This window comes from Vipera ursinii (genome assembly GCF_947247035.1).
Source record: "Vipera ursinii genome assembly, chromosome: 2".
NCBI lineage: Eukaryota > Metazoa > Chordata > Lepidosauria > Squamata > Viperidae > Vipera > Vipera ursinii.
Window position 1 is genome coordinate 63,911,568 of NC_139513.1, and position 21,296 is coordinate 63,932,863.

The 21,296-nt window shown below is 37.8% G+C and overlaps 1 protein-coding gene across 8 annotated transcripts in view; it reads right to left on the reverse strand.

Moving 5' to 3' along the window:
* The window catches only part of ATP2B2 (ATPase plasma membrane Ca2+ transporting 2), a gene marked incomplete at both ends in the record, with an annotated part of 146,364 nt that overhangs the window by 44,865 nt on the left and 80,203 nt on the right, over positions 1–21,296 (reverse strand). For all 8 annotated transcript variants that reach the window (XM_083353874.1, XM_083353881.1, XM_083353880.1 and 5 more), the window contains 2 exons: positions 15,911–16,153; positions 20,517–20,731. In XM_083353874.1, coding sequence (XP_083210000.1) covers positions 15,911–16,153; positions 20,517–20,731 — 458 coding nt within the window. The remainder of the gene's footprint in view (positions 1–15,910; positions 16,154–20,516; positions 20,732–21,296) is intronic.

Here is a 21,296-nt window from a genome sequence, read left to right on the forward strand (position 1 = left end):
CGACCATCTGGTCGACAAGCTCAGCGTCCTAGCCCACTGAGCCACCACATCCCAGCATCCTTTAAGGGATGTGCAAAAGATCTGAAGGTACACTTCACTTTTGCCTGACTTCTGGAAACTCTATTGGTGGTTCCAATATCCAGGAGAAGCTTAAGTACATATACTTCTTCTCACCCTCTCCTACCAATCCAAGCCAATCTCAGTAAGAGTCCCCAGTTTTTACCCATCTCAAAGAGATTTGTGTTTTAAACAAAGAAGGACACTCCCAATGATAAGCAATCTCAATGTACATGTTTCACAGATAAACATGACATTGATAAACATGACAATAATTATACATTTAGATGATAGTATATGTTGCTGTTTTTCACTGTATCTGCCTGCCAAACTGATTTCCATACAGTAGAAATTACTGTAATCAATCTAGAGCAGATTATTAATCAAAGGTTTATATTCCCGGTATCCTCTTCGAACTTGTAGGCCATTCATCCTTAACGGCAAATAAATGCAAACATATGAATACAAAATAGCAAGAAAACACACTCAAACACATACACCAGCCCCTATAAAAATATTTGGAATGTTAAAATAAGCAACTAATGAACCAGCAATTTTCAGCATCAGATGCAGCCATGGACAAGCCTTCTTCGATTTGGTACTTTTATAAGAGCATCTTCAGATATTCTCAATATATAAGCAGTGTTATACAGGAGAAGGTAACATTATTGCCATCATCTAGAATTGTACCTGACCACACATAAACCCCCCAGTATCCTGTACTAATAGTACTTTACAAATATTCTTCACAGCAAGCCCTCTGTAAAGAAAATGCAATAACAATCCAGAGAGAAGTCATGGGAGGACAAGTGCCTTCATAAGTCTTAAGAGGCTCTTAGACACTTCTCTTAATTTTCAAAACAAATGATTAAAGTAATTAAATGATAATGAAAACAATTATTATTCCGGTCTCTGGACATTACAAGACAATGTGGCTAATTTTTTATTTACTTGCTTAGTGATTTATGTCATTATTATAAGGCTCAGTCTGCCATTCTCTATCCTATGCATGTCAGAAAGCTATTTTGCAAAATGTTTAACAATTCAGGTCTATTCATTTTATAATATGATTTCTCTGTATCAAAAATCTAATAGTCAATGATTTATTGAAGAGCAAAACTCTGGTCTGTTCATCCCCAGCTTGACCTTCTGATTATTTTCATTTTCAGAATTTACCAAACACCTTTTGAGGCATGCTTAACATACTAATTCTTATAAATTCATTTATTACACATTTTCTCTACAACAACCTTCTACCAATCATCAAGCAGCAATGCAGTCTTCACACTCAGATAAAAACAAGTGGCAAAGCAACTTTAGGAGAAAAACACACCCAAATGTTGACATCTCTCCAGCTATGCTATCTACACTGTAGCCTTTCCATTTTTAAAACATTCCCCCGCTCTTATGATATCTTCATCATTTTTTTTCCTGGTCACTAACATTTATAAAATTCATTTCAGTTCCACCCTTTGACATTTCAGTAACATTTTCACACAAAATACTTTAAAATACTTCTTCAAGCTTTTCTTCGCAATTTTATTGTGTTTATTTTTAATTCTATTCAATGTGTTGGAAGCTCATCATTTATCCCTTTGACACAACATTTTTAATTTCCATCCAAAGCTGTATTTTTTGTGTTTCTTAAACTCTTTTGGACTACATTTTTATAACTGATGTTTTCTCTTCCTATACATTGCATACTGTCTTTTTATCCTCATTTTTTCACTTTTACCATTAATTTCTATTATCCCAGAACTGACTATGTTTTCATTTTAATGACAATAGATGGTATGTTGCCAGTGCGTCTCTAATTTGCTTTTTTTTCTTTTATAATCAAGTCCATATGTTCACCTGATATTCAAACCTGGGTACATTTATGGCAGTCAGGCAAAGACACTCGGAGTAAGTGCTTAATACTGTAGCAAGATGATCTGCAACTTCCTGTCAGGTACAAAAAATCAGGACTATGTATTAAGTTGCAGTACCCAAGATTTATTGGTCAATAATTTAGTTAACTAAAGTTCAACACTTAATTGGTGCACAATAAGTCTCAAGGTAATTCTTACATTTGGGTCACATACTCAAAATGGGGAACAATATTCAGAATGCTATACTGTTTTCTTCAAACACTTTTCTGTTTCTTTCAATGTAACATATATCAATTCCCATCACCGCCTAAGACTTCCTATATTCATATACCTCACACCAAAATAGATGTCCCTTATTCATTGTGTCTTATACAAATTTATCCCTTTCTTTCACAATTATACTTAAAATTTTCACCTACCTGCATGCATTAACTGTGCTCCACACAAATAAATCCTCTTTATTCAGGCCTAGCCCTGGTGGCACAATGGTTAGAATGCATTACTGCAGGCTACTTCTGCTGACTGCTGGCTGCCTGCAGTTTAGCAGTTCAATTCTCACTGGCTCAAGGTTGACTCAGCCTTCCATCCTTCCGAGGTCAGTAAAACGAGGACCCAGATTGTTGGAGGCAATATGTGGACTCTTGTAAACCACTTAGAGAGGGCTGTAAAGCACTGTGAAGTGGTGTATAAGTCTAAGTGCTATTGCTATTGCCAGCACTCTTGCCTTTTTCTTACTTTCAGAAGCAGATAACAAAATTGTTTTCTTGTGTTCAAGAATTAATTCTCTTTACCAGTTATTTTTCCTATGTACCATGTCACAATTTCCCATATGTCATGATCATTACCAGAGAGGAACAATAGAAACTAATCTATGCTGCCTATTATGGCTTTAGTCAATTGAAGCATTTTTATAATACTTCTTAGTAAGAAGAAAAAAAAGAGTTGGCTACATTACTAGTCTTACTTGTACCCATATCACATGCAAAATTCTCTCAGCAATTTTAGAACATATGGGCCAGTACAGGTAGTCCTTGACATACAACCACAACTGAACCCAAAATTTTTGTTGCTAAGTGCAACATTTGTTAAAAGAGTTTGCTCCATTTTCAACCTTTCTTGCCACAGTTGTTAAATGAGTCACTCTAGTTGTCAAACTGTTATTAAGTGAATCTGGCTTCCCCATTGACTTTGCTTGTCAGAAGGTCACAAAAAGCTATTACACAACCCTAGGACACTGCAACCATCATAAATACGAGTCAATTGCCAAGCATCTGAATTTTGAACACATGACCATGGGGATACTGCAACGGTCGTAAGTGTAAAAATCGGTCATAAATCACTTTTTTCAATGCTGTTGTAACTCTGAGCGGTCAGTAAATGAACTGTTGTAAATCAAGGACTATCTGGAGTGTATATGCAATAGATTGACATAGTCAGAATATAAATATTCATAACAGTCTACAATAAACTCCAGTTGGGGAGTTGGAATGGCCATTAAACTCGCAATGTTTAATAAGATTTATAAAATTAAACTGCATAACAAAAATTATATCTAATTTCCCATAGGTTCAATGAAGAAACTGATTTTCTCTCTTATTAGGAGATTACAGAATTTAAGCATATTAAGTAATATGACTTAATGTTCTATTGGTTGCTTTTTTTAAAGTTAACAACAGTTTACTATTTAAGCTTTAAAAATTATTTTAACTTAATTAAAGAATATGAAAAGCCCTTACTATAGGTCAGGCAAGACTTAAAGAATTAATGAAGTGGTTACAGTTGAAAATAATTCATTCTGAATTAGAAATCATTTGTTCTCAAACATGTCACTTATTCAAAGGTCCATATTTTTTAAAAAAATCTGATATAAGTATATTGCCAAGAAAAAGTGCTCATATGTATTACAGGCTCCTTTTCGATGCAATTTTCCTGCAAGGAACTCTTTGAAATAAATATGAATAATTTATAGGAAGATCCCTTATTTAAAATAATAACCTCACATTTTTAATATAATGCTTCTTAGAAGTCAAATGAATTAAGTTTTTTAAAAAAAACTAAGTAGGCAATTAGTGATTGGTAATGGCTGCATATAAAATTTCTCAGCTCTGCTTTGCATGTGATATCTCACATCAGCAAAAATTTCCTTCAAGCAATGGCTTAGTATTATGTATCGATTGTACAGTTTCCTAGAGAAGTTACTGACCCCTGAGCAACCTTCAAAGAACACATCTGCAATGGGATCCTCTTGGCACTCAAGGGACGCTGTTGAAGTCTTGACCCAGTGCTTGGATACTATGTACTGTATGTCTGGATGGAGCAGACTTAGGCTCAATTCTGACAAGACCAAGTGGCTTTGTTAGTTTGGTTCCCCCTGATTCTAGGGACATTCCATATTTAGTGTTTAATGAGATTGCACTTCCATGTGCAAAATTAGTGTGCAATCAGGAGATGAGTTCATAGCTCTGCTCAAAGAACAGGTGGCAGCTGTGGACAAGGATGCCTTTGCACGTGCAATTCAAGATGGTGGCTATCACATATAAAATGCTTCATGGAATAGAGCTTGGCAACTTGAGAGACAGCCTGGCTCCATATGTTTCCACTTAGCCACTGAATTCAATTAGGGTAGGCATGCTCCAAGTCCCTACAGTTAAGCAGTGTCACTTTGTGGAACCTAGGAAGTGGCCCTTCTTGGTGATGCTTCTTGTCCTATGGAATGACATTCCCCCATAGATCCATACTGTTCCTACTCTTATGACTTCTTAGGATCTGCTTAGGATCTGGTTGTTTTCCCAGGCCAGCGTGGGAGTAGAGCACCCTTTGGGTTTTCTGGGCCTATCTTCCAGTTAACCATTTTCTTTCTCTTATATTTGCTGCTTTCTTTTATTTATTTTTTATATAATTATAACTCACCAAAGTCACTCTGGAATCAGGCAATATCAAAACTGAACAAAGTAACAAACATGAAGCCATGATTCTTTGAATAAAACTTAAAACTACACTAAAGAACTACACAGTTCTTTAGACTGCTCACTTGTGTTTACCTTTCTTCCATTATAACCCCAAAGATATATTAAGTCCTATTTCTGAGCCATGTATCCTTTATTGAATATTTGGTTTCGAAGCAGAGCTGGAATCATTTTCTACTATGTTACAGGTTAGGGAGGTAAAAATAACATCTTGTGTGAGTGCTGAAATGAATAGAAAGGAGAACAAGCAATTATCTTCCTGTTGTGCCTTTTCTGCCCAAACCGGAGAAGAGAAAGAGAGCTTGTTACTTTGAGCTACCTCCTGGGCTTAAGAGAACCACATGCCAAATGGCAAAGGACCTGCCCTTTGGGAATAATAGGAAAGAGGAACTGGAATGATGAAGCATTTTAATGTGCTTTGAAATTAAGGAAAGAATTGAGTAATAAGAACCCTTAACAGGACTGAGGCTTTTGTGAGAGTTCAGCTACGATGACAAACTACTTCCTTACTTTGGTAGTTTCACAATACAATCCTGCCTTAGACAGGGCTATTTATGAGTAAGGACTGATCTTATCTGCCACTACTTTGCAAAATTGGATTTTCTCTACCACTTACATGATACACTTTAGTCTTTCAGTCACCAAATAAGGCTCCAGAATGATATGACATGATGCATAGCCCTAAAGTCTACTGTAGTCCTATTGTGGTCTTCCCAATAGTTCAGACATTAATAAGGTTCCTTCCAAGTTTTTTTTTCATTTTTTAAATAAAACATTTAAAAAAGGAGGGAGGGAGGAAGGAGTCATAATGAACTCAGAAAAAAGAAGGGAAAAAGGGAAGATAAGCTATACTGCTGGGAATGAAAGTGCTGTGCATGCACTTAAGTGCCTCTTTTAATTATTTGTGATTAAATTACAGGAACATTGGTTTTTTCTCCTCTCTAACTCTCCAATTTTTATCTCAGGTATGAAATAACAGACCTTAATTCACAATGTTGCTGCTTGGGGTGTGTGTGAAAGCCCTAATAAGCAGGCATATACATAGAATGAAGGCTACTGCTAAGCTTGTAAGCCGCCCTGAGTCTTCAGAGAAGGGCGGGATATAAATGGAATTAAAATAAAATAAAATAAAATAAAAGGCTTTTGAGCTTATTTTTAATTGGTACTCATTTTGATTTTTATAACAGTATTGGTTTATTTGTATTATGAAATATTGCTTTTGGTTTCATCTTTTTAATCCAGGATGGGCTATTTTGCTTCACAAAGTGGTAAATCAACACTTGAAAAAACTCAACAGGCAATTCTCATCTTTCAAATCAAAGAACATATTTTTCTGAGAAACCCCAAAAGCCATATTTGTGCAACTAAACAAGGTTATCCCAGAGATATACATAGCACTATGTAATTCACTTGAGGGTATATGATTACCTGAATTAACTAACAATACCTATAGAAGTCAATAAAAGTCAATAAAAGAGTCAATAAAAGAGTAGGAAAAGCAATACTGGGATACAATCCTCAAAATGACAGAATGATCTCAGTTCGAATCCAAGGCAAACCATTCAATATCACAGTAGTCTACGTCTATACCCCAACCACCAGTGCTGAAGAGGATGAAATTGACCAGTTCTATGAAGCCCTACAGCACCTTATAGAACTAACACTGAAAAATGATGTTCTTATCATCATGGAGGACTGGAATGCTAAAGTGGGAAGCCAAAAGATAACTGGAATAACAGGCAAGTTTGGCCTTGGAGTACAAAATGAAGCAGGGCACAGGCTGATAGAATTTTGTCAAGAGAATAGGATGGTCATAGCAAACACTCTTTTCCAACAACCCAAGAGACGGCTCTACACATGCACATAACCAGACGGTCAACACAGAAATCAGATTAACTATATGCTCTGCAGCCAAAGATGGAGAAGCTCTATATAGTCAGTAAAAACAAGACCAGGAGCTGACTGTGGCTCAGACCATGAGCTTCTCATTGCAAAGTTTAGGTTTAAACTGAAGAAAGTAGAGAAAAGCGCTAGGCCAGTCAGGTATGAATTAAATCATATCCCTGATGAATATACAGTAGAGGTGACAAATAGATTTAAGTAATTAGATCTGATAGACAGAGTGCCTGAAGAACTATGGACAGAGGTTTGCAACATTGTACAACAGGTAGCAACCAAAACCATCCCAAAGAAAAAGAAATGCAAGAAAGCAAAATGGCTGTCTGAGGAAGCTTTGCAAATAGCTGAGGAAAGGAGGGAAACGAAAGGCAAGGGAGAAAAAGAAAGATACGCCCAATTGAATGCAGAATTCCAGAGAATAGCTAGAAGAGATAAGAATGCCTTCTTAAATGAACAGTGCAAAGAAATAGAAGAAAACAACAGAATAGGGAGGACCAGAGAACTTTTCAAGAAACTTGGAGAGATGAAGGGAACGTTTAATGCAAAAATGGACATGATAAAGGACCAAAATGGCAGGGACCTAACAGAGGCAGAAGAGATTAAGAAGAGGTGGCAAAATTACACAGAAGAACTATACAAGAATGAGCTTAACGTCCCTGATAATCACAATGAGGTGGTCACTGACCTCGAGCCAGACATCCTAGAATGTGAAGTGAAGTGGGCCTTAGAAAAGCTGAGCAACAACAAAGCTAATGGAGGTGACAGTATTCCAGCTGAGCTATTCAAAATCTTAAAAGACGATGCAGTAAAAGTGCTACACTCAATTTGCCAGCAAATTTGGAAAACTCAACAGTGGCCACAGGATTGGAAAAGATCAGTTTACATTCCAATTCCAAAGAAAGGCAGTGCCAAAGAATGTTCAAACTATCGCACCATTGCACTCATTTCTCATGCTAGTAAAGTTATGCTTAAAATCCTACAAGCTAGACTCCAGCAGTATGTGGATCGAGAACTACCAGAAGTACAGGGAGGATTTCGAAGAGGCAGAGGAACTAGAGATCAAATTGCCAACATACGCTGGATCATGGAGAAAGCTAGAGAGTCCCAGAAAAACATCTACTTCTGCTTCATTGACTATGCTAAAGCCTTTGATTGTGTGGATCATAAAAAACTCTAGCAAGTTCTTAAAGAGATGCGCGTACCAGACCATCTTATTTGTCTCGTGAGAAACCTATATATGGGCCAAGAAGCAACAGTGAGAACTGGACATGGAACCACTGATTGGTTCAAAATTGGGAAAGGAGTCTGGCAAGGCTGTATACTGTCGCCCTGCCTATTTAACTTATATGCAGAGCACATCATGAGAAAGGCAGGGCTAGATGAATCAAAAGTTGGAATTAAGATTGCCGGAAGAAATATCAACAACCTAAGATATGCAGATGATACCACTCTAATGGCAGAAAGTGAAGAAGTACTAAAGAGCCTCTTGTTGCGAGTGAAGAAGGAGAGTGCAGAACCTGGGTTGAAACTTAACATTAAGAAAACCAAGATCATGGCATCTGGCCCTCTGAATTCCTGGCAAATAGATGGGGAAGAAATGGAGATAGTGACAGATTTTATTTTCCTGGGCTCCAAGTTCACTGCAGATGGAGACTGTAGCCAAGAAATTAAAAGACGCTTGCTCCTCGGGAGGAAAGCCATGACAAATCTAGACAGCACACTAAAAAGCAGAGACATTACCCTGTCAACAAAAGTGCGTATAGTCAAGGCTATGGTCTTCCCAGTTGCAATGTATGGCAGTGAAAGTTGGACCATAAGAAAGGCCGAGCGCCAAAGAATTGAGGCGTTTGAGCTATGGTGTTGGAGAAGACTCCTGTGAGTCCCTTGGACTGCAAGGCAATCCAACCGGTCAGTCCTACAGGAGATCAAACCTGACTGCTCTTTAGAAGGCTAGATCCTGAAGCTAAAACTCAAATACTTTGGGCCACCTAATAAGAAGGAAGGACTCACTGGAGAAGAACCTAATGCTGGGAAAGATTGAGGGCAAGAGAAGAAAGGGACGACAGAGAATGAGGTGGCTGGATGGAGTCACTGAAGCAGTAGGCGTGAGCTTAAATGGACTTCAGAAGATGGTAGAGGACAGGAAGGCCTGGAGGAACGTTGTCCATAGGGTCGCGATGGGTCGGACATGACTTCGCAGCTAACAACAATACCTATAGAAGATGCATTCAAATTTTTTAAAATATTGTTCCAAATTTGAAAAAAATCAATTTAACAATTATCCTTCAAAACACATACATGTCAGTCAAATTGTGGTTCCTAATGCTAATGTTACTTTTAAAAACTGGCAATAAAAGATCCTTCTTATTTCTTTCTTATTAGTAGTGGCTGTTACTATTTGTTTTTTGGCAGCTTCCTTTTACTACATAATTTCAGAGGCAGACAATATATTCAAAAATACCAGGGAGGTCAAGTTGTTTATATGCCTTAAATCTTTCCTTTTGCAGTTGTTTCAGCTGCAGATTTCTGGCAAATATTTGCTTACACAGTTTTGTCATTTTTCCAAAAAACATTTAAATACTCATTACACTAGAACAAGTCTTCACTACAATTCATTGACAAGCAATAAATCATAAAACAGTAGATTAATGACACCTCTGAATTTGCACACTTCAAGTTAATCATTTATTTATTTTCATTTTGTTCGTACTTCCCAGTCACAACTTTTCACGGTTTAATACATACATGCTAATAAACACATATAAATGAATTGTAAATTATACTTATACTGTAATATTAAATTACAATTAAAAAATAAAAACATGGAAAGAAAAATAGAAGGTGAAGAAAAGGAAAAAGAGAGAAAAGAAAGAGAAATAAGAATATATTAAAGAAAAACATACACAAAAACACACACACAGAGAGAAAGCTATGATTTCCCCTTCATCATAACAAGTACATACAAGTTTAGTAACTTGTTACTTTTTCTTAAAATACAAAAAATGATTTTCCTACAATATATCCATCTCTTATCTATAAACGAATCCTTGTCACTCCAGGGAAGAAATAGTGAACTAAAAGACTTCAGAGGAAGAAGTGGCAAATTAAAGACTATAGTGAAAGATCAGTAGACCAACTTTAATTCCTCTCCAGACAATGAGAAGACTTGAGATCAACCACAAATGCTTCAGACAGTTGCTCCTCATGAGAGTAACAGCAGTCTCCAGCAGGTTTAGATCTCTGGGGACATGACACTGGGTTCGCATATTTCCTTTTCTAATCACTTTCAGAAATTCCTTGTTAATTGTTTTTCAGCCGTTAGGAACCTTTGGATCGACAGGATTTATAGCACCGTGTGAGCTTTCTTCAATCCTTAGCAAAAGAAGTATTAAATGTATATTTAAAGACTTAAAATTCTTTTGAAACTAACAGCAAAAGGGTGATTAGAACTTTGATTTTGGAATCTGGAGTTTGGAAAGTTACGAATGGACTAAGGGTCCAGTTGGATTTGAAATAAGATTTTGGAATTAATTGTAAGAATCCTTTCCATTGGAGATTCCTTTTATTTCAAATTCTTTAAAAAATGATGGGAGGAGATAGGAGGAGACTTAGATGATTTGATGCTAGAGGGAATCAGAAGGAATTAGAAGGAATGAAGATTATACTTAAAGAAACTAAAGATTAAGATTATTACAAATAAAGGAAAGAATAATACATCCACCTGCCCAATCAACTAACCTATTGAACTCCCGAATGGATACCCAGAAGGAAACCATTTTCAACAACATGCAGAAAGGCAGAAGTGAGGTGCTTCAAAAATCAAAGATGATTGATTTTTACTATATGGCATCTAGTTGATTTCAATTCTACACCCACTTAAAATTACATGAAAAATTTCTAAATGGATATCAAGTGCATTCACAAAGGATGCAGGCAAGGCAAATGGCACCTGTATCACAACCTAAACTGCCTCCTGTATGCAACATCATGATGTAAACATGAACAGACAGTTTATCTCATTATATCACATAGCACACTCTTCTTTGTTTTGGCAACACTGTGGCTAAGTATGAAAATTATGTTTAGTAGAATGACAAATGGAAACGGACTATGAGTGATAAATAGAAGAAAATAACTGCAAGAAAACTATAAGAAAAAAGGGAAAAAATATACGCACAGAAATGCTTGTAACAATAAAAAGGCACTGAGTTTTAGAGATTGCTATTGATGCAAAATAGACTTTAGCTATGTTTCTTTTTATTAACTCATGCCTTTGTTGGTTCTCTTATTTCATTTCTGTGCTTTTCTGCATAACAGTCCTTACCTTGAGAGTGAATAGTATCATGAAGAATATATAATGAAGAAGAACTTGATTAGAGATGCCAAGTGGGAATATGTTTAATCTCCATTTATCAGCTAGTATAGAGGACTATATGCTCTTTAGACTCACAGCAGTAATGACAACAAATATTTTTCACTAACAGCACTTGACTCAAGTTGCTGTTGATGTTTTACTGTTCAACAGTAAGATAAAGGTAAAGGTAAAGGTAAAGATTCCCCCGCACATGCGTGCTAGTCGTTTCCGACTCTAGGGAATGGTGCTCATCTCCATTTCAAAGCCAAAGAGCCAGAGCTTGTCTGAGGATGTCTCCGTGGTCATGTGGCCAGCATGACTAGATGTTAAAGGTGCACGGAACACTGTTACCTTCTCACTGTAGTGGTCCCTATTTTTCTACTTGCATTTTTTACGTGCTTTCGAACTGCTAGGTTGGCAGAAGCTGGGACGAGTAACAGGTGCTCACTCTGTTACGCGGCACTCGGGATTTGACCCGCCAAACTGCTGACCTTCTGATCGACAAGCTCAGCGTCCTAACCCACTGAGCCACCGCATCCCTTCTGTTCAACAGTAGGTATTATTTATTTACTCTTTGTATAGTTTTAATTGCAGTATATCTGAAACTTGGACAAAGCTAGGTAAAAGAACACAAAGAACTTGAACAACACACAAAAGTTTAGGTATAAACATTTTCTCAGGTTGGGAAAGATATCGTTTACTAGAATCCAAGTGAAATACAGCAGCACAGTGCCAGAACTGAAATTTGTGCACCAAATGTCTGTGTCACTGCTCTTCTCTTTGTAGGGGCTTCGGGTGTGGGTGTGTCGGGTGGGGGTCTTGTGGTGGGTCGGGTGTGACTCATCAGAGAGGCTTATGACGGGTCTTGTGATGGGGAGGTTACATCAGTAGGTTACACCTACTGCCAGCATCAAGTTCCCTTCGTTCAGTGCGCTCCCACAGGGAGGGTCTTCTCAGGGTGCCGCCGGTAAAAGATTGCCGGCGGATAACACCCAGGGGGAGGGCCTTCTCTGTGGGTGTGCCTGCCCTCTGGAACCAGCTGCCCGTGGAGCTTAGGACTGCCCCCGACCTTCGTTCATTTCGCCGGGACCTGAAGACCTGTCTCTTTGAGCTTTCCGGCCCAGGCTGAGAATTTTAATTGGGGTTTTTATTTTTTAGGGGTTTGATTTAATCATTTTAAATTATTTTTAACTTTTGTATTGATCTTTGTTTTAAATACCCTGTAAACCGCCCTGAGTCCTTCGGGAAAGGGCGGTATATAAATCCAATAAAATAAAATAAATAAATAAATAAATAAAATCCCAAGTGTAAGTTTTCCCTCCTGAAGGAGCTTCCCATAGTTGGTCCTCTCATGTCCATTCAAATTTAAAACAGTCTCCTGAGGAATGCAGCTGCGCTCCATTCTCAAGCAGTTTTCCTGTGCTTGGAAAGGAACAGTGAACTTTCATTCTGCTGAAGCATACTCCCCACCCATTTGGCCCCCAGAATTCATGGCAGAGTGAAGCATAGTAACGGAGTATTGAGATGGCATCTGATATCCCAATTGTTTTCCAGAATGTCTCTGCAGAAGTGGAGATATGCTGTTTAGACCCCCTAGCAGAGACAGAAACTCATCTGAGCCTTGGTGGAGCAGTGGGCTAATGCCTCCTTAAGTAACACCAGCTGGTTAATTGTTCTAACTGTCAGGAAGTTTCTCCTTAGTTCTAGATTGCTTCTCTCCTTGACTAGTTTCCATCCATTGCTTCTTGTCCTGCTTTCAGGTGCTTTGGAGAATAGCTTGGCTCCCTCTTCTTTGTGGCAGCCCCTGAGATATTGGATCACTGCTATCATGTCACTCCTCACCCTTCTCTTCGTTAAACTTGTTGTTGTTGTTAGTTGCGAAGTCATGTCCGACCCATCACGACCCTATGGACAACGTTCCTCCAGACCTTCCTGTCCTCTACCATTTTCTGGCTCACACCTTCAGTGACTCCATCCAGCCACCTCATTCTCTGTCGTCCCCTTCTTCTATTGCCCTCAATCTTTCCCAGCATTAGGCTCTTCTCCAGTGAGTCCTTCCTTCTCATTAGGTGGCCAAAGTATTTGAGTTTTAGCTTCAGGATCTGGCCTTTTAAAGAGCAGTCAGGGTTGATCTCTTCTAGGACTGACTGGTTTGATCGCCTTGCAGTCCAAGGGACTCTCAGGAGTCTTCTCCAGCACCATAGTTCAAAGGCTTCAATTCTTTGGCGCTCAGCCTTTCTTATGGTCCAGCTTTCACTGCCATACATTGCAACTGGGAAGACCATAGCCTTGACTATACGCACTTTTGTTGACAGGGTGATGTCTCTGCTTTTTAGTGTGCTGTCTAGATTTGCCATGGCTTTCCTCCCCATGAGCAAGTGTCTTTTAATTTCGTTAAACTACACATACCCAATTCCAGCAACCGTTTCCTATTTTCCTAATTCACTTTTTCACTTTTCCTAATTCACTCTAAAGCTTTCCCTGCACAGAGTCTTAAGTAACACCAGCTGCCTGCAATTAGTGCAGGTTCTCATCCCACCAGGCTCAAGGTTGAGTCAGCCTTCCATCTTTCCAAGGTAGGTAAAATGAGGACCCAGATTGTTGGGGGCAATAAGCTGACTTTGTAATAATGCCGCTTGGGGGAGGGGGGGCGAAAGCCCTAATAAGCAAGCATATACATAGAATGAAGGCTATTGCTAAGCACATTGAGTTGTGCTTTAGATTGTAAGCCGCCCTGAGTCTTTGGAGAAGGGCGGGATATAAATGGGATTTTTAAAAAAATCTCATTCAGCTGCTTCTGCAGTAGTCTTAACCAGTAATCTTTTATTTGATTCAAATCCTCTTCCACAATGAAAGCCTGTGGTATGGTGATTAAAGGATAGGTCTAGGTTCTGGGAAAACCTAGATTCAAATCCAACTTAAACACTAACAAGGAAACTCATTGGGTTAATCTCCCTCAGCCCAGCCTAACTCATAGGACTGCCATTGTATGAATAAAACAAAGGAAGAACTCCAGATTAGTCCCTCAGGAGACAAATCTAACAAACCAAATAATAAATTACTTCTTCATAAAGAGCAGCATTTCACCATGCTTGAAAATAACATTTTCATTCTGGCAAAACCAGACAGTTGACAGTAGACTGATAATTCATTCTAAATTTAACATTAACATCCAGTGAAGAATCTATTTCTTAGAAATACAATGCTTGCATGGTATTTTATATAACAGGTGATATAATACAAGTAAAGCTGTAATCCTACAGTTGTTGACAAATGACCCATTTTCTGCTTGTTTTGCTTGAAAAAGATCTGTCTACCCCTCTCTGCCCATCACTTTGTCTTATTAATTAACTGGTGCAGAGTGTATATGGGATACCCATTGAACCATGCTTCAAATCTGTTCTCAAAGACATTTTACCTAATTGGTTATGCAAAATTTACATGAGATTGAATTTCATTTGGCAGGTTATGCAAAATTTACATGAGATTGAATTTCATTTGGCAGAAAAAAATTTCCAGGCAATTCTCCCTGGCAATGAAATTGACAGTGACACATGGCAAGGGGGGCATATTCTTTTGTCTCACAATATCTTTCCAATAATAGAAGGAATTCTTTGTCTTTGCTGTCAATATCATCTAGCCAAATCTAATTGGATATGAGTTTCTATGATGTCATCATGTTTCCTAATAGTATGTTAGCAGTGGTGGGATTCAAATATGTGAACAACCGGTTCTCTGTGTGGATGCCACTTCCGGAAGTCCATTCCAGGGCTGGGCAACAAAAAATTAGCTACTGGTTCTGCTGAACTGGTGCAAACTGGCTGGATCCCACCACTGCATGTTAGGCAGGCCACTGTCTTTCATGCTCGGTTTGAATATCTGCCCTTAGTGGAATAATGCTAATGTAATTCTCAGGGTTCCCATAAATATCATAGGTACTGTGTTATAGTGATCAGGTTTAGGTGCACCACTCTCTTTCAGTGTAATCTACTCCATGCAACTATTATTGTGAGGGGGAAATTCAAGAACAGAATAGCACGTATACAATGGGGAACGTCTTGCAATATCACTCTAGTGAATACTACAAGTCATATAAGATAACTGAAAGTTCAGTATAAATATTATTGTGATAGAATGTGCACAACTGAGGAGCAGTGAGAGAAAGTTTTGTCAACATATAGCTTTCCCAAAGAAAGGCCCAGATTAAGAGACTGAGCAGTCCTGAACTGGATGAGGGAGGAGGAAAGAGGTTCAGGGTATATCTAGCTTAAGTCTGATAAGATTCTTTTCCAGTAGATGTAAGCAAATAAAGGATTAAATTCAATTGGATTTCTCAGTGTTGTTTCTGGGCTTAAGGTTGACAATTATGTTATGATAGCTGTTGTGCTCTCTAGCCAGCTTGGGTTCTAAACAAACATTTTTGGATTATGTTCAAGCCCAAAAATACAGAAAGCAACTTTTTCCATCTTTTGAAATTAATTTTTTTAATTTGAAAATTAATTCTTGCACTTACTCAGAAAAAATATAGACACTAAATACAGTGCGGCTTATCTGCTGGTAAATTACAGAATGCATGTGATATATATTGGTATAGAGACAGAGATACAAATATACACAAAAGAGAAGATATACCAATGCCTTTTTGTCACACTGTTGATTAGCTCACTATTTAAAAAAAAATAAGAGGGATTTCTAAATACCAGAGTTTCCCAAGCCAACATTCATGCCTTATAGTCTTTTGTTTTTGAAAATAATCGACTCACCAGAATCTTTGTAGTGTAAGCACTGTTGATGGCAATTGAATTAACCAGCAAATCCATTGTTTTGGCTGGAATAGAATCTGGGTCGGGGATCTCTTTGTAATGGACATCTCCAATATAGGCTTGTACTACTGTCATTCGGTTAGTTGTTAATGTCCCTGTTTTATCAGAGCAGATGGCTGTAGCATTTCCCATAGTCTCGCATGCATCTAAGTGACGGACCAGATTGTTATCTTTCATCATTTTCTGAAAGGGAAAGCATACAGATAAATATTTCATTCTTATAGAATGCATAATCATTTAAAAATAATTTTATTTTAAAATTTTATAAAATATTAGTGTAAGACAATAACCTTATAAAAATTAATGTGTTAATATTCATCAATTATATTTATTACTGATAACAGTTATATATGCTCAGGTACACAAAATTCATTTGCATTCACTTCCTGAAACTGTGAAATTAATATGACTCATATACATGCCAAGAGCCACTCCACAGTGAGATGGGTGGCATATAAATTTAATAAATAAATAAATATAAATAAATAAAGATGATTTTGAAACTTTTCAAGAATATGAGGCAAAGAATTCTACAAAATTGAAAACAGAAAGACATAACGTGGCTACTTACTCATTGCCATAAAGTGTCAATAAATAATTAAGTGTTGCCTCTTTGATTATTTCTAGCAAATAGTCTTCACTAGAGTATTAATTTTATATTAACAATGTCTAATGAAAATTGTTCCTTTACCAACATTATTAATTTAATAACCTTTCTCCAACCTGTTACCCTCATGATGCCCTGGAATTAAGTGTATGTAACCCCCAACAAGTTTAGTAAAAATTATGAACATAATACAAAAAGAAAAGGAAAGGAGATGTTGTTGTGATTCAGCATCAGCCTGTGGTATTGGCAGCTGAGTCTGATGATTCTGAAGAGGAGGAGGAGGAGGAGGGGTTTGGAGAGCCTTTGGTATCAGAGGGAGGCTCTGATGCACTGCAGGACTCTCAGCCTGGCCCCTCCCATCATGTTCCTCCTCAGACTCAGCCGTGTGAGCATGAGGTATTGGACGGTAGATGATTCACAGATGGACCTATTCAGGGACGCTAGGAATCGGAGGCAATCCAGCAGAGCAGAACAGAGGAAGGCAATGAGGCAACACAGGAGAAGGCAATGAGAAGCCATGGATTGGGACTGCTGATAAAAGGGGAAGGTGTGGGAAGTGCTGGTTGCTGAAGGCAACCATTTGAAGATCTTCTGCTAGAGTCCTGGTCTGTTATTCCTGTTTAACTCTTGTTTGAACACTTTGTAAATAAATTTGGTTGGGTTTTTTCCAGCCTGTTGACTATAAAAAGGGGTTGTCCCTGACATTCAGACAGGGCTGGTCATAGGCTGGAACAGAACAGATGTATTCAATGAGAAGATTCTAAGGGAATGCTGCACAACTGAAGAAGCTTGAGAATAGGAACCAAAAATGGAAGAGCAAATCATTAAGGAATTAAAATGGGAAATTAGGTAAGAATTAGTAAATTGATCAAACTTTAAATGGGACTTCATGCAAAGTAATATTAACCATAATGTTCACTGCCTTTTGTCATGCATTCTCTAAAAGTATAATTAGTGGATGTTAGATCAGATGGCAACAATTTCAATGGTGTAACTCTATTATGTAAACAAGGACATCCTTTTATCTCCTTGCATTCATATCAGAGGATAACCCTGAATTCTAACCTTCCAGGGAAAGAGAAAAAATTATCTCTATCCACATCTGCCATATTATGCCTTATTTAATGTATCTCCATTAGATAGCACCTAGAGAAAGCGCCAGATGATAACCCATCATTTTATGTATCCTTTTTTGTACTTTATCCAGGTCTAGAGGTTTTTTTTATGTGCATAACCAAAACTGTACATAGAATTCCAATTACAGTCTCATCATAATTTTACATAATGGCACTAATGCATTGTCAGTTCTATTTTCCTTTCTCTTCTTCTTTTGAATTCCAAGTAAGGAATCTATTTTTAAAGCAGCCTGGGTTGACTTTTTCATCTCACTCTTTAGCATGATTGCATGCTACCAGCTTAATAAATTGTAGAGTCCTGGAATTGGAAAGTTAAGATTTCTAAGGCTAACAGAATGTTGATAGCAGTACAGGGATCAAACAATATTTCAAAGGTTTTGCTGCACAGACCTGAGAGCCTGCTTATGTCAAACTATTTAGCAAAGATGAATCAAATTAAGTACAAGTATGAATACAGACAGCAGCTGACATAATATTAATTTAGCAGGTTGTTCTGTAAAGAAAAAAAGCTTCAGATCAGAATGTACCTTCAGAAATCTCTCTCTCTCTCTCTCTCTCTCTCTCTCTCTCTCTCTCTCTCTCTCTCTCTCTCTCTGTTTAAAGGTATATGCACAGAAAGTCACTGAAAGTAATAATATAACAACAACAATATATTCCATGACTCTACATCATTTGTTTCCTGCCACAACTTGTAAACCACCTCATAGCATCACAGAGGTGGAAGGCCCTTAGAGGGCACTGATTCAAATTAATCACTGGGGAAGTGATGTTCCAAAAGGATAGAGAAGATGGCGGTCCCTGTTAGAAAGGAGACAAAACATGTCTTTCTTTCCAGACCTAATGGATGGTTAGATATAATAGGAGAAAAATATTCCCTATAACCTGGGCACATCTCTTGAAGGGCTTTACACCTTGAATTGAACCTGAAAGCAGACTGGCATCTGATGCAGCTTGTAGAACAGAGATGTAATATGCACTGAATTGAGGAGTGCATATAACTGCCTAGGCCACTGCATTCTGTGACAGCTGCAGCTTCCAGAGGCTGCTCAAGGGCAGCCCCATATAAAGTGATTTGCAATAGTCCATTCGGGAGGTAATTAAGGCATGAGTGACCATGGGCAAAGCTCTCCCATCCAGGATCAGGCATAATTGGAAAACAGCATGAAACTTTACGAGACTATCTGCATCATTGGCTAACAGTTCATACAGATTGGAAGTTCCTCTTGAGGCCTAGCCTGAATCTCCTTCCCTGACATTTTAATCCAATTGTTCTGGTCCTGTTCCTTAGGGAAATAATTGCACTCCCCCTTATGTGTGATAGTCCTTCAGATAATTTCACAACTATATTGTCTCTGTAAGCCAAATAAATCCAGATCCAACCTTGCATAAAATATATACGTCAGGGAAACCTGCACTGTAAGCAAAAGAATTCTATCCAATTTTTTTCAATTACATCTTAAATCTTTATTTAATGTTGAGAATTGTGTCAGCTGCCCCTTTTCTCTTTCCTACTTGACTATATCTGTACAATAAAACCATCAAGTTAAACAGTTATAATATACGGCATTACAATACTGATTTTTTTAAAAAGACTTCTTTAAAAACCCTCTTTTGTACAATTAACTAGTGGAACGGCCTGCCTTCAGAAATTGTGGATGCCCCATCATAGAAAGGATTGGACATCCATTTGTCCAGATGGTATAGGGTGTCCTGCTTGAACAGGGGGTTGGACTAGAAGACCTCCAGGGACCTTTCCAATTCTGTTATTTTGTTACTGTTTTTGTTACTGTTACTATCTATCCCAAAACAAACTAAAGAACACAGAGTGAAATTGCTAAGTGGACAGAAATAGTTTCCTGCGAGCCTTCAGCTTTTGTTATGGCCACAAACTGGGCTATGAAACTGGGCTAATATTGAATTATCTTCTGTCACAAACTTTCAGGCCACATGGACTTGGATAAGAAAAAAAAAACTAACCTGGACAACAAAACAGAGATTTGGGCCTTAGAATCCTTGAAGCAGAATCTGACTATTTTCTGAATACATTAGAAAAATTAAGCAAATATTGGCCATTGTGCAGCTTTTTACAGTATGAAATAAAACGCATCAAAGAACAGGAGACACTCCAGCATTCAAAACAAATTGTCTTCCCTCCCCACCTGCCTTCAAAACCTCCGTAGGAGTTCCACTAACAGTTAATGGCAATGGTAGAGTACAAAGTGGGCTTATCACAATAGCAAGTGCATACAGCTTCAGTAATAACATCTTAGTTCTGTAAGTAGGTAATACTTATTCTCCTAATGAAAATCTTCATTATCACTTCTTTGACCTTAAATATTTAAGATTGGCTTCTGTTCCAACCACATACACAAGTATAGTTTAGTTTAATTTGCTAACAAAATAGCATTGTTTTGAAAAGATTTACTGGCAAATAACATTATCCTAAGGGGGTGCAATGGCTCAGAGGTTAAAGAAGCTGAGCTTGTCAGTTGGATTCAAGAACTAAGTGTTGCGCAACAGGGCTCCTGCCTACCTAGCATGCAAATGTGAGTAGATCAATAGATACCACTTCACTGGGAAGGTAACAGCATTCCGTGGGCCTTATATAGTCATGCTGGCCAAATGACCTCAGAAATGTCTTCAGACAGTGCTGACTCCCTTGGCTAATGAAATGAGCACCATCTACTAGAATTGGGCATGACTGGACAGAAGAAACTTTTACCTTTACCTTAAACATTATCCTGAAAGAATTGTGCATAAGTTTTTTTTTTAAATTTACATTCGTTTTCAGACTGCTACTTACTTTTACAGAATAAGCAAGGGATATGGTAACTGCCAGTGGAAGTCCTTCTGGAACAGCAACTACAAGCACAGTCACACCAATAATGAAGAACTTGACAAAATACTGAACATATATAGGTGTGCATTCAGGCAGCCATGGCTTCTTCTTGACAACAAAGTTTTCAATAGAAAAGTATAGTACTAAAATGATGACAGTGATTGCTGACATTACCAAACCTGGAAGAGACAAATATATTTTTTATTGTAAAAGTATTTTTTGTGTGATGTAACAATCATCGTTTCAAAAATAAAGTCTCTTATATATTACATCAAAATAGCACATTCCTAGTCTAAGACATACGAGTGCCCAGAACCATTTTGTTACAACATGAGCAACAAATAAATTAAGAGAGAGAGAGAGAGAGAGAGAGAGAGAGAGAGAGAGAGAGAGAGAGAAAGGAAGGAAGGAAGGAAGGAAGGAAGGAAGGAAGGAAGGAAGGAAGGAAGGAAGGAAGGAAGAAAGAAAGAAAGAAAGAAAGAAAGAAAGAAAGAAAGAAAGAGAGAGAGAGAAAGAAAGAGAGAAAGGATAAATCCAAGTAATTAACTAGCTTTTCTTTGGGACACCAGAAGACACAACTGTTTAAGGCTTTAGTATAAAATGCTGTAATGCCATCAATGCTATAATGTTTTTCTCTTATTCTTGAAGGGGACTTTTTTGTGTTAAAAATGCAATGGAGAAAAGAAAGAGAAGAGTCTAGAGCAGGAGTGTCAAACTGCCAGCCCACAGGCTGAATGCGTCATG